Below are 22,258 nucleotides of genomic sequence, written 5' to 3'. Positions count from 1 at the left end.
TGAAGGTTGACCTACCCCGAAACTGGTTCCAGAGTGCTTGTTTCTGGTCCAGGGAGGACCTGGCTTGGCAGTTTGGTCTGGAATGTTCCCATGAGGCACAGGGTCAAGACTAATTTGCATTTGGTGGGTCCAAAGTGGTGTGGCATTGTGGGCAAAAGAACAATGGATTTAACCCAGATCTCTTGACTGGGGGAGAATGTTTTAATCATTCAGCATTCCGTCCATCATTTGTTGCAGTTACACTTTTCACCCTAAGTGGGACTAGAAGTGGATCTCTTGCTCACTGTGCCACTGGATTCAAGCCAACCTGGCTGATGAAGGGTGACATACCCCGAAACCGGTCCCATGATGATTGTTTTCAATTCAGGGAGGACCTGGCTTGGCAGTTCGGTCTGGACTGTTCTCATGAGCACAGTGTCAAGACTGATTTGCATATGGCTGGGTCCAAAATGGGTGGCGTACTGGGCAAAAGAACAATGGATTTAACCCAGATCTCTTGACTGGGCGAGAATGTTTTAATCATTTAGCATTTCTCAATCATTTGTTGCAGTTACACTTTTCACCCCAAATGGGACGGGTATGCCCAGACATGGGTCTCTTGTTCACTGTGCCACTGGATTCAAGCTAGCCTGGCTGATAAAGGGTGTCATACCCCAAAACCGGTCCCAGGATGCTTGTTTCCGGTCCAGGGAGGACCTGGCTTTGCAGTTCCGTCTGGACTGCTTCCATGAGGCCTAGGGTCAAGACTGATTTGCATATGGTTGGGTCCAAACTGGGGTGGTGAAGTGGTCAAAAGAATGATGGATTTAATTCAGGTCTCTTGACTGGGGGAGAATGTTTTAATCATTTAGCATTCCTCTATCATGTTTGGAGTTACACTTTTCATCCTAAGTGGGATGGCTATGCCCAGGCGTGGGTCCCTTGCTTATTGTGCCACAGGATTCAAGCTAGCCTGACTGATGAAGGGTGACATACCCCGAAACCGGTCCCAGGATGCTTGTTTCCGGTCCAAAGAGGACCTGGCTTGGCAGTTCGGTCTGGGCTGTTCCCATGAGGCACAGGGTCAATACTTATTTGCATATGGCTAGGTCCAAACTGGGGTGGCAAAGTGGTCAAAAGAATGATGGATTTAATCCAGGTCTCTTGACTGGGGGAGAATGTTTGAATCATTCTGCATTCCGTCCATCATTTGTTGCAGTTACACTAAATTCTAATGTAAGCAACCTAAACCAAAGTTAGTGAAAGGGCAATTGGAGCATTTTCTTGAAGGTTTTGTTGCAAAAATAGAAGAATCAAGTAGTTTCCTTATCTGTGTAAAAAAGGCCAACATTCAACTCCTTCCTAAAATAATGGAGTGAAGAAGAAATTTTGATCTTTGGTACAATTTTGTTATAAATCCTGGGTAAGTAGCCTGATAAGGTTTGTTTTCTGAAAGTTACCTTTTTTAACTTCCTGATTTCAAATCTGAATATGCCATGCTTTTATTGTGCTGTGTAGGTGCCCTGAAACAGTGTTTTGGCACTAGATAGGCAAGTTGTTTTTTCCTACCTTGTAGGTGCTGCAGTCGTTTGTAAAGGTTGAGTGGATCTACTGAAAAGATTTGATCAATCATTTTTAATTGTTTGATCAATTGTGGTGTGTAGGATGTTCTAAAATTATTCCAGGCAGGAGTCCTGGATATTGTCATGCAGCACACTTTCACCATTGAACTAGGTATGGCCTCATTCTTGAACAATGTCTCTGAAGTCTGATGGCAGCTGTGTTATTATCCTGCCTGGAAATTGTAGCTGGTGTTAGCATGCTTGAGTTTCTTGAAAATTTAGGCTCTGAAAGAGAGTTCTTGGGCAAAAAAAAACTAGCATTCAAGTAGTTTTACTGTTGTAAAGAATATGTGCATAAATCTATATAGCTTCACTAGAGGGCCACTTCTTCAGATTGGCTTGTTTGTGCTGTAGATAATAATAATGAACATGGTTTTGGCTGGTTTCCTGGTTTGGCTTAGCACACAATAGTCTTGGAACTCATCAATTTTCATGCTCGTATAGTTGCTCAGATATATTTTTGTACCAATGAGATGCAGGAGAAACCTATCTCCAGATGTACATACTGTGGATTTGCTAAAAGTGGGTGCAACTTACGTACCAGTTGTAGCAAATACAATGCTATTTTGCGGAGTCACTTATTTACTAATAGGTTCGTTTGCAAAATACCGAATCGTAGTAATCACCAATTTGACCTATCTCAAGAATATTCATGAGGTACGTTGCATAATGCAACCCTTCACAATGTGTTGCCATTATATGATTGGTAGCTTGCTGTGGTCAGCAGACAACCATGTCTCTGATTGAAGTTTTGAAATATTTGACTGCTCAGGAGAATTTTCATATTTGTTCAAGTTGAGGATCGTTTGTCCTCACAAAATTTGGGGGTGCCAGTAGCCATTCCTTCTCCTTCGAGCACCTGAGGATAACTGGAGCCCTACGTTAGGGTATTCAAGGTTTGCACAACCAGTGACCCTGCCATGTGAACGAGGAGAAATGGCTTAATTTCTCCTTGTTTTTCCCTCTTTTCATGTGTGCTGCATTTTGCAGCACACATAAAATGAGGAAAACGCCTTCATGGATTGTTTTGTGCAGGAAGGTGCCCCTTCCTGCACAAAAAATAATTCTGCCAACAATGCAGACACCCTTGCACATGGTGCTAGGGTGCCTGCCTTAGCGCTAGTCGCCAAATTGCGGCTCAGGCAGAAAGGACAGAAATGCACCGTATTTTGTAAATATGGTGAATTCCTGCCCTTTCAGATTGGCGTAGGGCAGTGCAGCTAAAAGACTTGTGGTGCTGGCCTATGCCAGTTTTTTGTAAATGAGGCCCAGCGTTTGCTATCTTTGTTGTAACTGTAAAACCTAGGAAGCTAAATGCTTGTTATACTTGAGGGTGATGAACTTTGATAAAGAGTCAGTGGATGAGTTGTTTGATGACTGTTGCGTCATTCTTCAAGGAGCTTTATGTGCCCTTGAGTGATTGGGGGAAGTGATTTCAGTCAGGAAGCAGCAGAGGAAGAAATATGCTGGAAGACACATCTACTTTCATATAGTGCTTAACATAAAAGAAAACAAGCCATATGAGGGGGTAGGATGGGTTGGTGAGGAACGGAGTGCGGGGGGAGGAGAAGGATTAAACAATAGACACATTAGGGGGGTGAATAAACAACGCCAGACTACAAGTACCAAATGCAAGGGTAAAGCAACTGGGGGAACGAGCAATATACACTTAACATGGATCAACCTTATATTAACAGATGATGGACTCGCTATGCATTCAGATTCAAGCTAACCTGGCTGAGGAGGGATTGTTGTGAAGCATTTTTGAATCAAGCGAAAATTACCGATTCATGCCCTTATATAGCTACAATTCACATTGCCTTTATATAGGCATGGAAATCATACCCATATTTAGACATAACCCATCCAGTCCAAATACAGGCATGGCTACGTCCACTAGTTCCAAAAAGCCACAATAATTTCTTGGGAAAAGCTGCTTCAGCAGTCAGGGACATCCCCTTACTTGAATATTGATTTGTCCTAGAAATCATGGCGTTATTATGTCCAACTTTACGTCAAACTAGGCACCTTCAAGGTATAAATATGCCTACACTTGCCCTAGCAAAGAAACGGTGGTTCAGAGCAGCTCGATTATCTACTTGCCCAACGCAGCTCGCTACAGAAAGTGCCAAAGGAAGCCCGACCCTCCAGCTGACGCACTGACAGAGAGGCTGCCTTTCTCTCGCTGAGAATCAAGCTCCAGTGTTTCCAAGCTCCCCTTGCGGGGTGTTGGGAAATCGAGCCTGGAGACAGAGATACCAGACCTCCTTCATTCTAAAACCAAGGTACAAAGCTGATTAGACCCTAAGAAGAATCTTGGTTAGATTCTTGGCAAAGAAAACTAGACCTATGCTACACCACACTTACTTCTTTCCTTGTACAAGACTTAGGGTAGGTACATTGGGGTAGGCCTATTTTAGAAGCACCAGTTGAGTACTTTTAGTCTTTGTTATTTATGTATGTATTTTATGGCTTAGAAACCATACCATGCTTTTACAGTATTATTTCATAATACTCTTCTTACTGTACGCATTGTACGCATTATACTTTGTAACCAGTATTACAATTGTAGCAGTTAATTTTACTTGCTTGAGAAAGAAGACTGTTCAATAAACCCTTTTATTGAAAGTGCCCGTCTCTCTATTTCTCTGCACTTCTGATGACACGAAGCATGCACGATTGACTGAGTGAAATATCTATCTATTGTTTCCACGACTCTGAAGACACGTTTTATCTTGGTGAAACAAAGTTGTCATGTTTATGTGGTTGTCAGAAACTAATCCCTTCTTGTGTATTCGAGAAAGTTTCTAGTGACCTCTGAGCTAGCTGGCACTCACAATTAAGTCTAATATATTCGATAGAGACCTAGTCGACCTAAGTCCTACGTCAAATCTATAGGATATATTATTGGGAATATAGGAACTACACTACAGGATGATACTCCAAAAACAGGCCCCAGGATGCTTTTTTCTGGTTCAGGGAGGACCTGACCTGGCTGTTCAGGCAGGACTGTTCCCATAGAGAGTAGGGTCAAGACTTATTTACACATGGCTGGGTACAAACTGAAATGGTGCGGCAAGCAATAAAAATGCTGGATTTAACCCAGATCAATGACTAGAGATGAAAGTTTGATATGTTCAGAATTCCGTCTATCATCTGTTCTTTTTGCAATTGTCACCCTAAGTGGGAAGGGTAAGCCCAGGCTTGGGTTTCCATGCTCACTATGCCACCTGATTCAAGTTAATCTGGCTGATGAGGAATGATAATCCGAAACCGGTTCCAGGATGCTTGTTACCAGTACAGGGAGGACCTGGCCTGGCAGTTTGGGCTGGACTGTTCTCAAGCAGAGCAGGGTCAAGACTGATTTGCATGTGGCTGGGCCCAAACTGGAATGGCATGGTGAGCAAAAAACAATGGATTTAACCCAGATCTGTGATTGGGGATTAATGTTTGATTTCGTCAGCATTACATAAATTATCTGTTCCTTTTGCAACCTTATGTTCCATCACCAATACAGTGGGATCAAAAAATGTGCTTCATGATTACATGTAACGGCTGATTTTATTCCCATCTGAGTCACTCATAACAGAGCACCGCTGGGGCCAGAAAGAAACCAGAAAACAGTTGCATGTGTCTGTTACCACATCCCTAATAAAACCAAAGGTTCATCAAAGCGGCAGAATGACTTTTGGCACTACGTGGGAGCTTTACAGGTATAACATGTTAGAGTTGCAGAAGAGTCTTGTGGACCTACTTTCAGTTCACATAAGCTCTTAGCACATAGGCGGCTTGAGCATCACAATGCTATTGGGCATTCAAACAACCATCCAAGCTTTGTCTGCAACGCTGTGAAATAGAAAAACAGGACGGCAAGCATTATATTAAAGCATGATATTTATTTTTCCACAATATCTGCGTTTGCCCCATACATGGCGTGAGCAACATGCGCAGTCCTGTGTTTTGCATTCTGGCACTTTCTAGCCATGAAATGACAATGCGAAACCAACCAACAAATACCAAGATGCAAGTCAAGATGACCTGTTGAGAATTGAGGGAGCTGGAATGTCTCATATCTGTCTGTACAACGAACACACACCTGATCAAAGACAGATGTCTTTGTGGAACTCCTCTCCAGACCTATGCGGGGCCTGGAGTAGGTCTGCTCATGTTCCCTACACCGGGCATGCTCTGGATGGAAAGCAAGACCTTCTTTGGCGGGCCAGCAGTAGACAAAACCACAAGTGAAAACATTGCTACAGTGATGTTCAACTATAGCGCACACCAGTCCCAAAAGCATAAAAAGCCAACAAGTATTTCACACCCCATGAAAAATACGTTAACTCAGGGAAGATTGCAAAAGTGAAGAACTGCGTACCATGGGAAAGATTGGTTCCAAACAAGATTTAGTCACCTTTAACAATGGGTGCAAACTTCAGGGAGAAAAAGCATTGGCAATGCTAAACAGCTCCTGCAAGTTTTTTTTTGTGGCATGGTGAGAAAGGGAGGGCGAGGGCCTGCTCAGATGGGGGCACAAAATGACAGATAGCAAGAGGAAGGCAGGGATGGCAAGCACCACTTGGGAGGGTTTGGGGAAGACCACAACAGTGAGAGGGAGCAAACTGAACCACACAGCAAGTGGAAACTTCAGGAAAAAGGCACTGGTAAACCCAAACAGTTCACTTGCATGCATGAGCTATTTGGTTTTGTCAGTGTATTTTTTTGCACGTGGTAGGACAGGGAGGGAGGGATCCAGATCAGAGGGGGGGCATAAAACTACAGACAGCTGGAGGATGGCAGGACAGGCAAGCACTATTAGGAAGAGGTGAGGGAACATCACAGAAGAGTGAGCAAACAAAACCATGAAGAACAAGGGTAATGGGGTGGTCTACAAACAAATGTACTCTCACAGAGTGCAACATGAATAAATTGAAGAATTGCACTGAATTGCACTAAAGGGCACTTCAGCATGCAGAGCAACCCAGCAGCCAATGAAAGCTGCTGCACCCTGGCAAAAAATGAGCAGTCCTATCAAACAATGCATTCACTCCACTCTTCTCAGGCTTGTGCCTCAGCACTGTTCAGCCGTTTGACCATATTTTCCTTACTGGGCTTTGTTTTCGAATGGAAGGCTGCACTGCCTGTTTTCTGACCTTCCTGACATTTGGTGGCAATTTTTAACAAGATCTAAGAACCCTGCTGGCTGGATCAGCTTCCACCCGCACACTTGCTCCTGATGTCTCCATAAAGATCACCTCAGTGACAGCATTCCCTAGAAGGGAAGAAAGCTTTTGGCGCAGGCCCCTGAGTTCAAGCATACAGTAAATTTTCCAACCTTTCCAGGAGCACTGAAATTAAGCCTGTTTGCGCCCGGCTGCACAGATCTAAATAGAACATTAAAGACAGGCATATGACCAGCAGGGAACAGGAGCAGCGCAGTAGATTTATGGCTCTACAGCTCAGTCGATTTCACAGAGTAGAAAACAGTAAAAACAAGTAGAGCAGCACTCGCTGGAAACGCTTTGAATGGTGCGCATCCCCAAGATGGCATAAAACTGGTCTGCAGGCGCGTATTCCCTGCCAGGTTCCCCAGGGGTGCCTCAATTTGTTAAATGGGAATGACCTCTTGTGAGAGTGTGCATACCAGACAAGTAATGTGGAAGAGTGGGGAGGAGGTTTGTGCAACAAGGACAGCGGCTAGTGAGCGCCACACTAATCAGGAAAAGATCCCTTCAATTGGTCGCACATGCTGAGCTTGGGGTACTTAGGGGGTTATTGCAATGCATGCACTGGCAAGCAGGAAATAAACAGTTGCCTGACATCAGAGCAGTGAAAACATCAGCGCTTGTGTACAGTGCTCTTAGACAAAGGAAATAGTAGTCTATTATACAGTTGCTATAAGGGAACAAGTGGAAAGGTACAAGTAATGGGCCTGATCCATGGGAGGGAACAAACAATGAAAAAGGAGGGACAAGGAGGAAAAATCATGACTTAGAAGCAAGGATTTTTAAAGGATATTGAAAAAAGCAAATGAAAGCAGTGGGCGGGCTGTAAGCTCAGCAAGTATATACAGCATGCCTCGAAGAGATAGCACAAGCACTATCTAGGCTCGACCTAAAAAAGGTAGTCCTAATTTACAAAAGAGTTTGGGGGATGCAAAGTCAGCATGGGGTTTGTCTCCAAAAATCCAAACTGCAATGTACAAAAGTTACTTTGTAAGGTGTAAAGTGTTTCTGTCTCACAAAGTAACTTTTGTGACTCAATTCAATTCAATTCAATAAGCTTGATTCGGTTTTTAAAAAAAAAAACATAAAAGATACAAAATAAAATCAATTTCTACACACTGAGAAAACACACCTCAAGGCATAGTCTAGGTATGTTCCAATCTCTAATTGCGTCTTTAGACATTTTGCAGAAATATTCAGTTTTTACATTTATATTAACATAGCAAAAATACCACGCAATCAATGTGTCAGACCTAGTACCGTAAAAATACTATGCTTATCCTCAGGATAGTGAATATAAAACGAATTAATAAATACTTTAGAACTTTCTACTCCGATTCAGGTCCAAGATAAAGTGTAATGCTATAATAGTGCATATTAGTACTTGGAACAGCACAAGTTAAAAGTGCAAATGGTATGGGAGTGGATTTCAGTACTTAAAACAGCACATAGCTTATCCAAAAAGTCTACATTTAGAAATAGGGAACTTTCTTCTAAATTGCTGGCGGATATAAAGTGCAAGTGCATAGAAGTACATAAAAAAAGTTTTAAAACAACAACTAAAAAAAAATACGTTTTTAAAATTCCATGCTATTTTTTTCCTCAATAAATTGATAGCAAACAGATATCAACTAACACTGAAAACAATTTTCTGTGAAGTATCAAATTTTAGTATTCTAGTCGCATCAGTACAAGTACAGTATTTACGCCTTGGGATGGCATATGCTGGGCAAAAGAATAGTATATGGTAATCATTTTCTTGTGCATGATATTGACATAAAGGGCAGTAATCATTATTATCGTCACCATTTTTCCAACCCTATTTTACTGTGTTGGATAACTTTTTTTACTCTTTCAGGATCACAAATAGGAGGGTGAATGAAACTAGCGTCCCCTTCCGTTTTTTGAATCACAATGCAATGCTCACCGCAATATAGCCCCTTCTAAGTTAACATTTCTTTTAAAAGCAGCTGGGCTGCATTTCAAAATAATTTCATTTAGAAGGAATGTGAAAACATGGATGAAGGCCTGCTGGCCCTCACCATCCTCCATCACTGTGCTCACAGGTACAGGTGTTTGCAAAATGTCTCTGGTCTCATTATTATTCATGAGGCAGGAGATTCTGTGACTTCCTGCAGGTGCACATTTTGCAATGCAACTGATTAGAACATCTATTACATTGCATAGTGGAACCAGGTTCACAAACCTGTTAGTCTGCAAAAAGCACATACTGTTTTGCAAAGAGGGCTTAGTACACTGGGCCCTGAATGTTGACCTAGTATTGATGTTCAATTGTATTGAAGGAAGGGAAGAGATTAAGTGGGTCCAGTGGACAGGTGTCTTGTTTTCTGATGGTAAAGTGTGTCATCATTTAATTGGATTCTTGTGGTGTCAATGGCGCAATGTGTGTTGTTACTAGTTAGTCATGTAGGATGGAATTGTGGTTTAACAGTGACTGCTTACTCATACATTTCTGAGGAATGGTAAGGAAGTGATAGGCAAATAGCTGATGACGACATCAAGTCAAGGTTTGCCTTTTTTAGTTTTGGGATTATCTGTCCAGATGTGTCTGTCAGCAAGGTCTGTTTGGGTGATCATTATGAAGGAAGTCTCCTTCAGCAGGATTCCTAGAGGCATGTGAAAGACTGCGTTGGTTTGTTTGTTTATTGGTGTGTTCTTAGATGCGTCATGGAAAATGTGTCCATTTCATAAAGAGCAACTTCAGAAAGTTGAATTGGAAGTTTCAATGTTGACTTTGAAAGTAAGGTTGAATACATCCTGGATGGAGTTGAAAATGACATTGCAGTCTGTTGTGGTTACCCCAGTGATGAGTTATTGAGCATTCACAAAGAAGTACTTGGTGAGTGATGATCAGGATGGTGTGTTTACTGACCGATCTCAAGGTTTTAGGAATAGGAATCCTCTAAAAATTCAAAGCTCAAGAAAACATATTATTGGAGTTGCTGAATGAGATACTGATAAAGTGAGTGATTTCCTTCATGACTGTCACTCTTGGATCAGGCATCTGTTGATCTGGTGGAAGATAGTGGCTGTTAAGGAGCTCTTTAGAGTCCATAGTAGTGAACGTCCCAAGCAATCATAGCCAGGAGGACTTGTAAATGACTGCACATACATCCAAGTGTGTTTCTCCAACTACTTATATAGTTCACGTTTTCTGAAAAAGAGGCCACAAAAAAATGGTGTCAAGAAGTCCATAAGATGGCATTAATGTTTGCTCACAGTTTCTGACAGGTTCTACTTTATTACAAATAACCACTAATGCGTCATTGGAAGAATATTAAAGGATTTGATAAAAAGTGTAAACGCTTGTCTCTAATTCTTCCTTCTGGCCCAAATACAGTAATTGTAATTTACTGTTCCAAATGGATATGGTGAACTGTTTAATAAGCTGCTTTACTTGTTGTAATTGTAGTTTCTGTTATCAACAAAGATTGGCATAGCCAATCAGTCTAGCTTTAATGCATCAACACAGGCAAATACAGTCACAAATAAGTGTTTTAGGCAGTTTTTAGCACATTTACAGCACAGCTATTGACATTGCTAATACTATGTATCTCTATGATGAGCAGAACAAGATTGCAGTACCACTGGCTATGTTTAGATATCTCAAAAGTGAACTTTACAAGCCTGGAGAACTACACACTTCGGTTCACTGTCCCAAGATTAGGAAAGAGCAACTGAAATGTATTACAATCGCAGATGAAATTTGAAAAATAGTAATACTCATATTATATTCAAGAAGGACCACCATAGCACCATCATCAATACTAAAGAAGTACCTAAGAGGCTCATACAACAAGCACCGTTATAGAAAAACCACAAATGCATACACACTCAGTAACAAAGAAGCACCACAATGGTACATGCAAACAGCCACATACAAATAGGATCACAGTTGCACATGCCAATCTGTGTGAGGTGTATGCTCACAATGAAAACAAGCTGGTCGGTCCAGCTTCAGGAATGAGGTAAAGTAATGACTCAGATCGTAAAGAAAAGTCGGGAATTTTAGTTAATATTTTTCATTTGCTTTTTTTTTTAAGGAAAATAGTTTCTTATGTTATGTTTCTGCACAAGAACAATTATTTTCCCTTTAAATAACACAACACATAATATAGAGCAATTACGTACTTCATTTTGAATTATTTGAGTAAGCATTTGTATAAAATGCAAAAAATGTTGTTTTTTACAAGGAGAAACCTTATTTTCAAGATGGATTCTGCAATCTGCAAATCATTTCTGTCACATGCTGAAAACAGTGTACCTAGTCATTAAAAGTAATGCATTACATAATTGGAGGAATGATACCATTTATACTAATGGTACTGCAAAGTAATGCGATATACATTGGAAAATATTTAATACATAAGGAACTACCTATACTGTTGGGATTCGATTTGTTGTGTTTCTAGAAAAATATAATATAGTAATGTCTATACTAGAGGGACACAAGGGGGCAGGCCCTCACCCACAATTTCAGTACTGGGGAATTGTCTAGCCAACTGCCCACCCCACGCCAGAGTGGTGGTTGCAGGTAATTTTAACTGCACCTTTGAGCCCCTTGCCACAGAAGATTTAGTGGGAATAGAAACACACTATAATAGGTCGACAGTTGCTCAATTAGACCTTCCCCAGTTAAGAAATGGATACAACAAGCACTCCAACTTAATGCCATCACTATGAAGTATGGCTTGAGGGCAGCCAATGATAGGTCAGTATCAGACGAACATGGCGACAATACCTATAACAGAGTTACCTGTCCATCTCAGATTGATTATATCCTCCTTGACTTGAAGCTGTGGGGGGAATTGGTCGATATGATTGTGGGTACCAGCATAGAGAGCGACCACAACCCCCTACATTTAACCCTAAAACTCCTATGGGAGGCACCTTATTACCAGCCAAGCAACTCTCCTCTGATAACCACCAGGGAGGTAGTTCCTTCAAATTGTAAATTTTATTTTTGAAGTGGCAGAAGGTAATTTTGCAAACTGGTGGATGTTCCTAGGGCCCATTTGTATGATGTTAGTCATATTGATGCATATTTTCAAGTCCCCGCCCGAGTAAAAAAAACAGCAATAATACCAAGGACCCATAGTCTTGGTTTACTAAATATTTTCTGCAAAAAAGGTTCACTATAGTTGCAGCAATCAAAGAGAAGAACCATCCGTCTATAAAAGCTGCTAGAAAATCCTATAGGGCAGCCAAAGTGAGGCAAAGACAGAATTGGGTAAATCACGCTGGCAACAGATCAAAGAAGCATGTTCATCCAAAAACACCAACCTGTTCTGGAAGTTGGTCACCTGGGGAAGTAGATCAGGTGCAAGCCCATCAGCATATTACATCACCGGACCGATATGGGATGACCACTTCGGACAGCTTTATTCAACGTCAGAGGCCACTCTTCCTGTGGAATTAGAGGACTCGAATGAGCCCCTTGCAGAAAATGAGTGTTTTGCCCTATCCGAAATAGAAGCAGCAATCAGCAAAATAGTACCCTCCAAAGCAGCAGGCCCAGTTGGCCTGCCAGGTGATCTTTTTTCTGGCTGAACAAGCAAACTGGGCATGTTACATCCTAATCCTAGCGAATGCAACAGCTAATGGTGCTCCAGTTCCAGAGTCATGGAGGGCCGCCGAGGTGGTCCCAATCTACAAAAAGGGTGCTAGGGAGGACACTTCTAATTATAGACCTATCAGCCTGATTGATGCTATGCAGAAGGTCTTTGATCGAGTCCTTCTGAATAGGATACAGTCATGGGCTGAGGAGTAAGCCATCCTCTCCCAGATTCAGATCTAAGACTTGGACGATGGACCAGGTCTTTAGACTCCTTGCTATTTATTGGAAGGTAGTGGTGATAGGCAAAGGCAGTCTTTATCTCGTGTTTATCAACTTGAAGACTGCCGTTGACCAGGTCCCTAGATCCATCCTTGAAAAATGCAAATTTTTGCATTTTTCAAAGTGCCATGTGACGCACATACATGCCCTTAGGGCATGTATGTGCGCCACTTGTGCACCCATGCATATTTCAGGGGTGCAAAAGGGTGTCCTTTGGACACCCCTGCACCCTTGAAATTATTCTCAATTTGCGATTAGCAAATTGTGAATCGCAAATTGAGAATAACTTCCCTTTCATTACTATGGGCCTCATGGCCCATAGAAATGAATTGCAAAGTATTCCTTAATTGTGATTCGCAATTTGCTAATCGCAATTGAGGAATTTAAAGAAATTGCAACAAAAAAAATCTATTTTGTACATACATACCTATTTGCGATTCTCAAATAGCGATTTCTTACAAATTGCTATTTGAGAATCGCATATCAGGTTGATGATACATATGGCCCTTGGTGATCCTACCTAAAAATGTCCCTCTCAACCCCTTAATGCTGGATATAGGCAGGCAGTCAATTAGTGATATAGCCATACTGCGCCCGTTACTATTCTGGGCCTGCATTAGACATACTTCAGAGCTTCTCCCTTATGCTGAAGACCTCACTGATGTTGTCCGTTTGGACAGTGGCCGAAAGAGAGGCTGGATTTGTAACATTAAAAAACTGTTAACAGCCATCGGCCTCCAAGCTTATTGGGATAGCCAGGAACCCCTGAGGAGAGACGTCCTCAAACGGCTCGACTGGGAATGGGTAGACCATCAGGAGAGTAGCAACTGTAATGAGGGAAAATTAACAAAAGAGTTTCTCATGCACAAACAAAACAGATATCTCAAACCTTTTTTTTATATAAATCAGGTCCCGAGGGATAGGAAGTTGCACATGCACGTCAGGTATGGGACTCTCTCTTTCCGCGAGCTGACTGTCAAGTGGCACTCGTGCAACGAGACCTCAAAAGTCTGCCCATGCTGCAATGCCCAGATATAAAGTGTCGCACATCTATTGTTTGCCTACCAGGCATACCAAAAACTCGTGGGATAAGTGGAGAAGATCGATCTGTCAGCAATTAGGCACATGGGACTACCAGGTAGCCCTGCACATCCTCAGGTCCGATCCCAGACCTCTTTTTGCTTGTTGCATAGCAAAGTTTATTGGCCAGGTATGGCTCACTAGGTGGAAGGTCATTCGAGAGTCGCACACCCTCAACCGGACTGAGGTTGCAACACACATGTGCATTGACCTTGAGCCTGCTTGACCAATTAAATTAAATTAAATCAAATTAAATATTCTTCTTGCATGCACAAGCACTTTAATATTTATTTCTCTATTATCCTATGGCAAATTTATAATGTCCCAGCCAAATACCAGCCATCCATTACACTTTAATGGTTTGGCAATAAGTTGAAACGCCATTTGTTTTAAATCTGTTGTTACTGTATATTTTTATTTGTTGTATTAACTGCTTGCTTTTATCTGACGAACCTATTTCTCAACAAATTGATTACAACAATTGTTTTATTATGTCTAGGATAAAACAGACCATTATGATGCATTGTTCGCTTATATGATGATTATTGTATTGTGTGATTGTTCTTTTATACTTCTTTATTTTTTTAATGTATTTCGATAGCTTTTATGGCAATATCTGTCGAATAAAGCTTTACAACAACAACAACCTATACTGTTGGGATTCGATTTGCTGTTTCTAGAAAAATATAAATTTTAAGAAGAACCACGAAGGCACAGACATCCAGAGGCAGAGGGATTACAGTGGCACATTCAACTATTGGCATAAAAAACATACAGCCACAATAGCAGATGCTGCATGTGACATGAGTGACGTTTCACAATCATCACATGTTATATGTTAATAATGTTATATATCGATTGATTGCCCCGAGGGATGTCTTGGCGCTAGAACCAGCAGCCTTGAAAAAGGATGATATGGCACATACAACTTGTGACACAGAAGGACCACAATAGCACACATAATCTTTGTAATGCTCTTAAAGAAAATAAATAATCCAATCAAATCTTGAAATGATACGAGAGGCGGTATAAAGTAATACCATGCAACATCAACAAAATAATCTAATGTGGGATATTTGTCAGGTGTTACTTTTAAAGAATGTTTTTCATGCATTCTTTTATCAAAAATTGATCTCATTTAAAAACAAGGCATCGATAACACATAAATCATTTTTTGATTCTACTTTGGGCAAGGATTTACTTATAATGAAAAATATATTGCTTGTAGAGTGGGAAGCTACATTTCAATGTAGGTTCTGTGTTCACGAAATAGTCCTTCCCATGTGTTGGACACTATGACAAGTACAGTATGTAATGCAAACAGTTCCAAGAAGACCAAATGGTACATCAACTAGCCAATAATATGAGGCAGGAAATATCTACTATCTGAAGCCGACTTTATGCATAAGTTTTGGAAGAGTAGGGACTAAAGCTCTGGCAGACAGCTGTGCTGTCAAACCAGACGTAAAGGAGTTCCCAATATTTTGAGTATTGGACTACTACTTGCAATGAGATTTTCAAGTGAAATGTCACATTGATGCTCTATAACAAATAACAACATTATAAATAAAGAAGAAACATTTTGACGAATATTTTGTAAGTGGCCCAAGTAGGAGCAAAAACTGACGCCAGGAAAGGAGCTACTCATTTGAATAGTTATTCATGGATAATGGCTCTTTTTCTGGAAGCTCAGATGTTTCAAGGTAAAAATTCAAAGAAGAGACAATATAATTTCAACTAGCTTTGTGTGGCTTACAATCTATTGAAAACCGAAACTGACTTAATGTTCTGCTGTGTTTTTCTCAAGAAAACATTAGAACCAATAACTCAGTTCACAAATGCAACTAACATATTTTTTTTGTCACAGGTCATCAAATGTAAAGCTGCCATTGCATGGGCACCTCATCAACCACTGTCAATTGAGGATGTAGAGGTTGCACCACCAAAGGCCTGTGAAGTGCGAATAAAGGTAGAGAAAGGGTTGTTTTGAATTTAATTTGTTCCCATGATTTATTTATATAAAAAACCCATTTTCAATATGTGTAATAAGGGATGATGTTGCCTGAGATGATGACGCGTCGCTGATGGTGTTAGGCAGGATGCTCAGTAATTTAATGCAATGGTGTAGGTGAAACAAAGGACATATTCTTCCTGGACTTTGATGTGCCCTTAGTTATAATACGGAGAGTTTGATGCCAATCAAGAGGAGGATCTGGAAGCTGCCTGGAAGTTGGGAGGTATGTGTTTATTGACTGGGAAGGCGTGAGAGCTACTGTGGAATCACTACAGCAAAAGAGTGCAGAACATACCAGGCAACACACTTCAGGAATAACAGGTAGAGGTGAGAGTTTGAGGGACCACCTAAGCATCCTATAACTGCTCGGTTCACCTCTTGCGAAGGTTCATGATGAACATGTGTATAGAGTGGTAATTGTCTCTCTACGTGGTGTGCCAACATACCACTGCTCCAGTACTGCTCTAAAAATCGAGGTGCAGATTTACAAGCCCCTTGTGACACTTTTGCACTGCCAATGCGTCACTTTTTGTGATGCAGTGGTGGCATAAACAAAGGGCCACGTTGAGGCCCATTTACAACATGACGCATCTAGGGTGATGCGTCCCGTTGCAAAGACCTGCGTCAGGTATAATGTATGCAGGGTGAGTGTTCCCACGCAGGAAAGCTTCACAGAAGTGATGCACTGAAATCTACAATATTTCACTACACCACTTCTAGGACGCCACTGCGTCAAAACCCTATGCCTGCTTGGAGCAGGCATAAGCAGAGATGCAGTGTATTGGGACCAGGCCTCCCCATGCATTACTGGAGCTGCCTCATGCTTGCGACATGACTCCAGCAATGCATAACTTTTGCGCCAACAGATGCATCCACATTTCTGACACATCTGTCAATCCTTGTGCAATGGTGTGCTGTATTGTAAATACAGCTCATCCATGGTGGCACACGGGTTTAGGATGGAGGCGCAGGGAAATTGACGCATCTCTACAGATGCATCACTTTCTTTTAAATCTGCCCCCTAGTGTTTGCTTAAGTAATTAACTGCTGTACACTTTGACCTGAAAAATGATTTTTGAGCCCCTCTTTGACTGCCTCAAGCAGCAGGATATTGACCTTGATCTAACCGTTTTTCTTACTACTTCATGACACTGCTGGTTACCTGAGTTTCTCAGATTTAAAATGACAGCAGTAGCTGGAAAGCATCATTCCCTATGTGATCCAGATCACCATCACACTAAAGTAACAAGTAATTTAGTCTCTCCAGTCAGAGATAAAGGACAGTGCTCAACCTGAATGAACATGTTTCCTTTGGATGAGCTCTGTAACTATTATTCCACTGCTGTTAGGTACAAGAAACAATTCTTGGTTTGGAGGAGCACTAATTGGTGTAGCATGTCCTGGACAAGTTGTTTCTCTGAGAAGATGGTCGCTCGACATAGTTCATTAGCGTTCATTTACTGTTGCTTTAGTCGATCCGCACAATGTCTACATAAAAGTTCATATAAATACACTAGGTGTAATGTACACGTTCAGCTAGGCCGACAAAAGCCATCTAACTTGAACGGAAAAAGGGATGTACAATCCGTCTAGAAGGCTGTGCAATGTGCTTTTTGTTACATTGTGTTTCATAATACTATTTATACATTTAACTATTTTGTTCTGGTTTTGAAGTTCTCTTTTTAATAAATCTGAAGTTTTTCCCTGTCATGTGATCAAAGCATTGTACAGTTTGTCTTGTGTAGAGACCTAATAATTACAGGTATTAGAAGCAACTGTTAGTCGTGGGAGCATATAAGCCTCTGGTACTTTGCTCTGGAAGGGAGAGGTGTAACTCAATCTTTCTAATCAACTATGTGGTGGTACATGTCCTCCAACATAATGTAAGAGTGGTACCATGACAATATACAGTGACACTAATCTGCTGGGATTTCTTTGTCCCAGTGTTCCAACGTTCTCCCTACAAAAATTGTGCTTTTTTGCTATTTTGAAGTTGAAATTGAACAGGAGTATTGGTAATTTAAGTTCTTGAGTGCCATACTTTGAGTGGAAAAAATCTGCAACCCTGGATTTTAATAAAATTTAAGCAGTGTGAAGAAGGTTCTTATCCTGGCTCCTGGAGTTTATGGTGTGTTGATAAAATTAAATTCTGCTGGAGAAGTCTCGAAGCCCAAGATTAATAATGGTTTTGTAAACCAAGGGCATAATTTATGGGAGGGCTGCATCACATCTGCAACATACAACGTGCTGAATGCGTGACACAAACCTCTAAATCAGATTTTTTAAGCCACACAAAGCCGCTTTGTGTAGCTCTGAGTGGCTTCAAAATTCTGGAGTAAAACAACAGAGCGCAAATCACACTTTGCGTCATTCTGCCCTGGGTAGGCATTCCATGGGCATTCTGTGGATGGTCCCACGCAACTCCCATGGATTTTGAAATATCCCCAGTTTTTCATGAACTTGTAAACCTGGGGATGCACTAACAACTTACACCTTCATGGGGGCATGACATGAAGCGCAGCGAAGATGGCTGCCTTTTCTTGAGCTCTGAAGCATCTCCGGTGCGGACGCTCAAGTTGGAATGCTAGTCGGTTGATTTTCTATCACCTTTGGATGGCTCAAGGGTCCCTGAGCACTGGAGAGTATTTTTCATGCTCCGATCCATCTTTGGAAGAATGTTACATGCGCTGTGGTTCTACCGCAGCAGTGCCCTGAAATGGCGGCCGATATTGCAGCTACATCACGGCGAGCGAAAGATGGTGCAGATCCTAAGATCCTCACAGAAGATTAAGTGCAGTGTGGAGGACTGCATATTACATTTCCTACAGAGACAGAGGTACTGTGTGCAGCAGGTTTAAATAATAAGACCTTTGGTCTTGGAATATATATTTACATGTGCGGGGAGTGCTTGATTCTTTCATCAATAGAGGCTCGAAAATGGCGGCCGCTGAAAGGAACCTCATTGCTATGTGCAGTTCCTGCTGACAGGTTCTAGACTTGTCAATGAGATACAAATTCAGTGCTTGATATTTGCCGCATATTATCCAGAAGTTGCTGTTTTTTTTTGCAGTTTGGCAATAATTCTTTCCAAATAATAAGCAACATTTCTGTGGATTTTTTACTCAAAATGGCAGCACTGGTGCTTATCTCCTCATAATTCCTGCATTGCTTAGGAGTGTGCTCTCATTTCTTATTGTTTTTCATAGTCTGGTAGTAAACACTTCTTAATACACTCAGTTTATTCATCCTCCTAATACGTGCTTGATACCACAGCAAGTAATTTGCAGTGTGTAGACAGAGATTCTCTCCGCATAGCAGCCAGATTGTTTATTCTGATTTCTGTGGCTCATTCATATTGCCTTGCCTGCTCTTCTGAGAATATATTAAGGTTGCCTGATAGTGGTCATTGTGGTACGTGAGTAATTTGGAACATTCCATTCCTAAATATCTTTCTTTGATATTTTTGCCTACTGCAGATAGCATATCTTGTTTCTAATCTCAACATAAATTATTATCGTCCACACGAGTGTTCCCAATGGCGTAGGTACGTGTGGTAACATTAACAACGGAGATTCCAAAGGGAACCTAAAAACATTCCAAACACTCTCCACCTGTCCTGGCATCACCGGTTAAAGGCAGTCCTGATTCTGCTTCAACTCTAGAGGCTACATTACTCAAGCTAAACACTGTGCATGACATACCTCAAAGCACCAAAAACAATACGATTTACTTCAGTTTGAGGTGGCAGGGATTCATAATGACTTTAAAGAACTTTCAATACGTACACGAATAAGCAAGCAAAACACATTCAAAATCTGAAACACTCTATTGCATCTTTAAGGAGAGATTTAACAGAACAGGAAGATCGTAATTGGAGAAGTAACCTCTGTATTTTTGGAGTCTTGGAGGTGTCTTGCTTTGCCCTCACCAGATAATACAGAAAACCACACGGTGGCTCAAACACGACGAAGCAATAGACACACCACCACGCTCCCTAGAAAGGGATTTCACTTTATAAAATGAAGCACATCAAATATTGTTTTCAAAATAAGGCTTTGTGGTTTTATTTATGCAATGCTCTCTAACAGAAAGGCTTCCCCAGATGTCAAATGAACAACATTCAAATGTATAAAGATATATATATATATATATACATATATATATATGTATATGCAAGTGTTAGACCTGGCACCATTGGCGTGGGTCGCCCTTCCATTTTTGCTGTTGCCTCATGTATTTTTATGGTGTTATATGCTTTGGGCACTGTGCCACTGCTATCCAGTGCCACAGTGCAAGTTCTCCCCACTGTAAATTGATGTACTAATCAGTGGATCCATGTTTGGCTATTTGGTTTACTTGTCAGACCCTAGTCTAGTGCACTGAGTGTGCCCAGGGCGTGTAAGTCCAAATGCTGCTGGTGGGCCTGCAGCACTGGTTGTGCCACCCACAGAAGCAGCCTTGTTAAATGTGTCCAAGGTCTGCCATTGCAGAACCTGCGTGCAGTCTGGTACTGTCATGCTGACTGGGCAAGTGCACCCACTTCCCAGTCCCTAAACCTTCCCTTTTCTTCATATCAGTCAACCCTACGGTAGGCCTAAGGGCAGGGTGCATTGTAAGTATAAGGTAGGACAATCGCTGATGTGTGTGTCATGTCCTAATAGTGAATTACAGACATTTTCTTTTTTCACTATTGCAAGGCTACCTGTTCTCCATAGGCCAGAATGGGCTGTTAGAGTTATTACATTTTATAATCCTAACTGTCTCAGAGAACATGGTAGAAATTTGAGTTTAGTATACCTGAACTCAGAATAATAAAATACATCTTGTAGTAAAGTTAATTTTAATATTCTGTGTTTGCAAATACCACTTTTAGAAAGTAGGTATTTGCTTGTCTAACCATTCAAGCCTGCCTCTGCTAGGTTGTGTATTCCTATGTCTGGTTTTGTGAGTGACATGGCTGGGAAATTTCAGGAGACAGGCTGAGTCACCCAGTGGTGAATAGAGAGATATGCATCTAGATGGGAGCGAGGAGTTGCACCTGAACTTTGAATAGGGCTGTGCCTGCCTTCCACAATGCTGGCTCCACCCCCTGGGGAGCGGCTGATGTCTCTGCCCTGCACACTGAAAGAAGAGAAGGAGTCCTGTAAACAATGTGCTCCAGGACTGTACTTGCCTTCCACAATGCTGGCTCCACCTCCTGTGGGGTGTTTGATGTGCCTGCCCTGCATTGTAAAAGGAAAGGAGAAGTCTGGTAAACAGAGTGCTTCAGAACTGGTTTGGACTGGGCAAAGGCCCCTCTCCCCTCAGAGAACAAAGGATTTTGGGGTATAAATATTGGGACCCTGATCCCATGAAATTAGATCAGTTTGGACTACAAGAAGAAACCTTTTGCTGAGGAGAGGAACCTGAAGAAACTGAGTAGAGACTATTACCAAGCTGAAGTGCTGCTTGGGGGATTGGTCTGCAGTGGTTGCCTTACTGCCAAAGGAAGGAGAAAGGAACTTTGTGTACTTTGCTTTCAACTTGTGAAGGATCTCCAGGGGCTTGGAAAAGAGCTTGCCTCCTGCTGAAGTCTCAGGGACAACAGACTTCACCCCCCAGCCCCCCTGAGTTCTTTTGGAAGTGCCTGCTGCTGTTTTGGGCCTTCTGAGAAACTGCGTGTCGCAAGGAGCTGGAAGTGCAACTCAACGAGAAGAAGCGTGTCGCCGTCACTGTGCCTGCCATCGCAACTCTGAAGGAGGGTGTCGCTGCTGTAGTTGTCGCACTGCACCGCATCAGGAGAAGAATCTCACAACGAGGTCGGAGCGTGTTGCCGTCGCTGTGCCTGCCGTCGCAACTCCGAAGGAGGGTGTCGCCGCTGGAACTGTCGCCGCTGGAACTGTCGCATTGCACGGCATCGACCAAGAACACCTCACATCCCCAAGAAGCGCTCTGCTGTCGGAGATGCTGCCTTCACATCTTGGATGTCACTGCCGTATTTGTCGCATCGAGGGGAAGCTTCACGCATCGTGGGAGAAGACCATCGCCGCTGGAGCTGTTGCTGTTGCATTGTAAGGGTGTCGCCGCTGTAGTCCACGCATCGAACCGAGAACTTCTCGCATCCCAGAGAAGCGTGCCGCACCTGGAAGATCTTCACGTCTTTATTTCTTTGCACCTGACTTTGCCGCATTTCCCATCGCTGCGGCATTGCTTGTTGTGGAAGCGCAACGCAACTTAAGGTACATTGACGCAGAGTGTCGCATCTAAGAACTGATCGGAACTAAGCTTAAATCTACCATCTTAAAGTAATCATAGTGTGTATTTTTGTCGTTTATGGTCTTGTGGTAACTCTATATAAAGTCTACTTATTTTTTATATAAAACCTGTGTAGTGTCCATTTGTAGTGTTGTCACTGGGTTACTGTATGTGGTCACAACTGCTTAACTTACATCGCCACTGAAATAAGCCTTGACTGCTCGCGCCACGCAGCCTAGAGGGTGAGCAG

General features: G+C 41.9%; 1 protein-coding gene across 1 annotated transcript in view; it reads left to right on the top strand.

Moving 5' to 3' along the window:
* Positions 1-7,344: 7,344 nt before the first annotated feature.
* Positions 7,345-22,258, top strand: part of LOC144820226 (alcohol dehydrogenase 1-like) — a 274,811-nt gene continuing 259,897 nt past the window's right edge. Inside the window, exons 1-3 of the mRNA XM_078677828.1 lie at positions 7,345-7,358; positions 7,491-7,515; positions 15,628-15,729. Of these exons, the coding sequence (XP_078533954.1) occupies positions 7,345-7,358; positions 7,491-7,515; positions 15,628-15,729 (141 nt within the window). The remainder of the gene's footprint in view (positions 7,359-7,490; positions 7,516-15,627; positions 15,730-22,258) is intronic.

This window comes from Lissotriton helveticus, chromosome 2_1, assembly GCF_964261635.1.
Source record: "Lissotriton helveticus chromosome 2_1, aLisHel1.1, whole genome shotgun sequence".
NCBI lineage: Eukaryota > Metazoa > Chordata > Amphibia > Caudata > Salamandridae > Lissotriton > Lissotriton helveticus.
The sequence above is the reverse complement of the archived record's forward strand: the minus strand, read 5'-3'. Positions and strand labels throughout refer to the sequence as shown.